This window comes from Mercenaria mercenaria, unplaced genomic scaffold, assembly GCF_021730395.1.
Source record: "Mercenaria mercenaria strain notata unplaced genomic scaffold, MADL_Memer_1 contig_2806, whole genome shotgun sequence".
Taxonomy (NCBI): Eukaryota; Metazoa; Mollusca; class Bivalvia; order Venerida; family Veneridae; genus Mercenaria; species Mercenaria mercenaria.
Genome location: NW_026460887.1, coordinates 68,573 through 73,743, shown reverse-complemented (window position 1 = coordinate 73,743; position 5,171 = coordinate 68,573). Strand labels below are relative to the sequence as shown.

The 5,171-nt window shown below is 36.0% G+C and overlaps 1 protein-coding gene across 1 annotated transcript; it reads right to left on the bottom strand.

The window, feature by feature from the left end:
• Window positions 1-4,096: 4,096 nt before the first annotated feature.
• On the bottom strand, window positions 4,097-4,492 carry LOC128552442 (protein GVQW3-like). The gene has a single exon (XM_053533483.1). The coding sequence runs from the start codon at window positions 4,490-4,492 to the stop codon at window positions 4,097-4,099; it is 396 nt and encodes a 131-aa protein (XP_053389458.1).
• Window positions 4,493-5,171: the final 679 nt, after the last annotated feature.

Below are 5,171 nucleotides of genomic sequence, written 5' to 3'. Positions count from 1 at the left end.
CTATACCAGTGTACCAGTGTCTTAAGGTCTTAAGTTATACTTGTCTTGCTAGAATGTAATATGACTTTTCATTTGAATGTTTATCTCCTAACATATAAGGTACAATACATCAACATTATATTGCTTGTTTGATACAGATTAACTAGTGTCTTTTATTATGTGTCTTTCATATTTTGTATATATTGCACTCTTTGTACGGTGTGTTCCCGTGGAGTGCCCCGATCCACGCACACCTATGGACGGGGAAAATAAAGATGTATTGAAAAAAAAAAAAAAAAAAAAAAAAAAAAAAAAAAAAAAAAGAATGATAAACATTGTTTAACAGATATAAAAATCGACATAATGTATCAAGAAATAAGCGAAGAAGATGCTAATCTTGGCAGATAAATAAGTTTAAGGTGAAGAGAAAATAATTAATAAAACTGAGCAAAAAAGCATTAATATTTTGTAATAATTAATTACACCCTATTCAGGTTTGTATAGCCTATTAGCATCTTCTTTCTTGAAAGTAAAAGATACAAGAATAGCATATCCAGCATTCCTTAAAAAACAAACAAACAAAAAACACTGCTTCCACCGAAAAAAGATCGCTTAACCCAAGCCGACACTTGACAGCACCAAACCTTTATTAACACATTACTGATAAATACGCTATATTGCATCCCATACATTACTATACCAGCCAGCACATAATTTGGCAGGTCTGTAAAGAATGGACAGTACAGGACTCGCACGAATTTACCCGTACTGCCCGATCTAATACAGCCTCGACGTGCTATTTATATGACAACGCCATAAACGTAATTAACAAAGCAAACCACTAGTTATTTTCCAGCGCGTGACATTATGATTTTGACATATGTCTACTTCAATACATTTTAAAGTGGTTATATAATAAAATTGCCAATGAATATGTGTTTTAATAATAGCACCGATCATAGATCTGTCGTATTATCTTCCGGTCTGTGGCAATTATGAAAACACATTTTTACAATATCTTCACTTGTTCACTCTATTGCTAAACGTTCATTCACCATGTTCACGTAACCTACTGAATAAAATAATAAAGTGTGGCGGAACGCATAGGACAAAACCTCTGCGTAGTCTAACGAGTTAAGACGATAAAAGTAAATAAATGTTGTATCACAAACTTATATTTCCCAAACGGCACACTGAAACTATTGCCCCTTAAGGACAGATCCTCTTATTCTTGCGTGACATGAGGGTCAGTTTCTGTGATACATTAGATTGTCACAGATACTACAGTATAAGAAATGTCCACATGGAATTTAAAAAACTTCTCTGTTTCGTGTTTTACAGTGGATGCACAATATGAGCTCTATCAGTCTTCTGTTTTCCTGTATCACATCATCTTCAACTAAAGAATATAAAAATATGCTTGTTAACAAAATCCCGAAACAATATACGGTATAACCAAAACTACAAACTTCAAGTGGTCACTACCTATTTTGGTATATGGAAAGTTAACTACATCAAAGTGTTCATTCTGAACAACCGTTTTTTTTTCTCAGCTGAAAAAAAAATGATCCGGGGTAAAATATTTAGAAAAAATGGAAACAACCCCGCTAAAATTTTATTGTAGGCTTAGTTGATTTGGTATCTATTATCTCCTGCAATAAAAGCTGTAAAAAGATCCTTTTAGAAGAATAGAATGCAAACACGCAAAATAATAGCAGACTCGCTTTCACTGAGTCTGTTCATGACAGCCGATGGAAAGTGCAACACCCCTCATGCCCTCTAGCACCGGCTTAAGCGGACCTCTATCACAAAAATATTGAATGGACGCCATGATTCTTAAGAAACAAGAAAATATAACACTGAAATCAAGTATGGGGAGACAATTTACAACCACCATATGGCACTTTATGGCACTTAAAGATTGCTGTTGTTAAAGTTGATACAATCTGTAAGAAGATCCTTTCTAAGCATAGAATGAAACCAGGCAAAATAATAGCAGTTTCACTTTGATTGAGAAAACACCTCTCTCGCGACGTAGCACTGGTTTAATTGAAACCTTATTACACAGGTATTGAATGGAGTCGATGATCCCAAAGAACCAGAAAATAGAACAACACTGAAACCATGCTATTTTATCTCTAGGTTTGAAATACTACAGTTTTCAATGTGAAATATATATCCCATAAGATGTTATCTTTAGTATATCCTCCATCCAAATAGGGGAAATTTACAATACTAAAATTTAAAAGAGAGATGTAAATCCAAAAATGAAGCAGTAGTATCTAAATTGTTAGTTTTTAACTAAAGATCCCAGAACCAAACCACCAACTGAGCAAAAAAAAAACGGATTATCCATATTAAGAAAAGTATACAGAAAGCGTGATGTATTATTAAATGCAGTAATAATGTGTATCTGGAGAAAGCATCAACATACAAAATAAAGACAAATATGCAAAAAGGGGTGCACAATTTCTTCTAATGGGATTATACTCGTCGGAAACTGCATTTCCAAACCTGACCTAAATATTTTTCAATAAAAAGCTTCACAAACGTCACAGGTCCATATAGTATACTTTTTACAATGCAACTAGTAAAAAAGAGTTTTCATTATTATCCGCTTATCAATAATATTTCAAAATACTTCTCTTCCAAATTGTATAAAGCCGACTGTTAGATGTAAATCAATATTGTTCTCGGTATTCCACTAGCCTATAAATATCGAAAACAAATAAATTAACCAATACTTGCTCTTTAACGCAAAGCTAGATATTTAGCTATATTTCAAGATTTAAACTGCTAGAATATTTTACCTGTTACGTTCCCTGTCAAATATGGTACTAGAATCGGGGGAACCATTATAGGCGTTGATGTACAAATGCCCTCTGAATTTCTTGCATATGACTTTATCTGAAATAAGTGTAATTTTCCTAATTTTGTTGTCATACGAATCTTTCGTCATGTTTTATGATGATAAGTATATATATATATATACACACAACTTATCCTACCACTAACAGTCCCAGCAAGACTTGTCTTCAACGAAACTGCGAACACAATATCGACATCCTTTGTTATATGAGGTGTGTTCAGAATGTTCGTGGACAGGGCCAGAAATAAACGTATTTTTTTAGAGACATATCTGTATTTTATATCATTATAAGCAGATTTAAAATTTCAGTGCATGTTTAAAAAATGATAAAAATACATGAAACAGTTTTTGAAGTACATAGTACACAATACATGTATCATCACATGCATGCGGCACTTTGATAACACGACGTCAACGTCACATTTTTTCAAAGTACTCTCCACCAACTTTCACGCACTTCCGATGGCGCTGCACCCATTTGTCGTAAACTTCCAGAAACCACTCCTTTTTGTACGAGGCGATTATGGAGCGAACTGAAAACCTCAGCTCATCAATGTCATAGAAGCGCTTGCCGCGTAAATCACCCTTCAGTTTTGGTAAAACGGCGAAATCCATAGGCGCGCAGTCCGGACTGTAGGGCGCGTGCTCCAACCTCTCGAACCCCAGAAAGTCTATTATTGACAAGGTCTAGGTAGCTCTATGGGCGGGGGCGTTGTCGTGGTGGTAAATATAATCCTCAAATTCCTTGCCTGGACGCTTTTTCCGAATTGACTTCGTCAGATCCCGGCGAATGACCTGAAAATACAGAACCAAACACATGTGCAGAAATGTCTTTCCGTCTTGAATATTGAATGTTACAAACTTTCTAATTTATGAATCTTAAAATTGTGCACATTGTTTGCAATTTTGCATTAATATTTCATTATTATTATTAAAATAATATCTATGTGATTTTATCATAATAAACTAACCTTCTGGTAATATTCAGCGTTGACTGTTGTTCCATTAGGTATCGCATGCTGCAGGAGCATCCCTTCTGAGTCCATGAAGAACATGAACATGAACTTCCCAGATGATCTGCAGGTTTTCGCCTTCTTTGGTGGTGGTGACTGAGGGTGTTTCCAAACCATAGACTGTTGCTTTGATTCGGGCTCGTACAGATATAGCCACGTCTCGTCCATAGTTATGACACGATGAAGAAAATCATTACCCTCTCTTTCATAACGGTCGATAAATGCTTTCGAGAGTCTAACACGTGTTTCCTTTTCGTTGTCTCGGAGGAGTCGCGGCACCTAGCGCGCACACTTTACCCATGCCAAGCTCCTCTGTTAAGATATTATGAACACCAGTTACACTAATGCCAGTAATGTCACTGATTTCCCGCACCGATCTCCTCCTGTCCTCTGAAATGATTTCGCGCACCTGTTTAACTTCACTCTCGCTTCGGCGAGGCCTCCCTGTCCTCTGTTTGTCACTTACATCATCAAGTCCTTCTGAAAATCTTTTATGCCATTTAAACACTAAACTTCTTGAAACGTGAAATTTCCCTTTCTGCATTAATTTATGTGTATCCGTCGGTGTCATGTTTGCACTTACGCAAAACTTTATCACATTGCGCTGCTCATTGTGTAACGTTGCTACCATAGCTGAATATTGTTTGCAATTTGTTTGATGCTAATAGAACGCGCTTCAATGCAGATGACGTTCAAAATAACCGCTGAACACGTTAAATGACGTCACATTTGATATGATACATTTTTTCGCGCATTTTGCCGCTTATGCAGACGACAATAGCCAAGGTATACATATGCGTTTAGCTGAAAATAAGAAGTGCCGCGTGCAGGCGAGGTAGTGTTGCTATAGCAACGTTTTAGTACACTTGCAGTGATGCAAGGAGCGCCAAAACTTGAAAATTGATTGTAGACTGACCAAATCAACACATTTGCGTCTTTTTGTAAGGGTAACGTTACACGTTTTGTAATGCGCGTCTTGTCCACGGACTTTCTGAAGACACCTCGTACAACAGTTTTAAAACTGTTTGTAAGTTGTAAAATATTGTTTATAGTAATAAAATAGACAAAGGTTCCATCTATATGAAAATTTACTTACCACAGTCTTATCATAAGACATTTGCTGGAGAGCCACTAAAGGTAAATGTAATACCAAATTAGAGTTCATCAGTTTGTAACACTTGTACATCATGTAACGTTGTATATATGTGCACACTTTTGTATCGAATGTTGTCTTCAGGTCAAGTAATGAACCTGTGAATGATAAAAATTTCCGCATTAAGATACATCCTACTGCCAAATGTCGACACTTT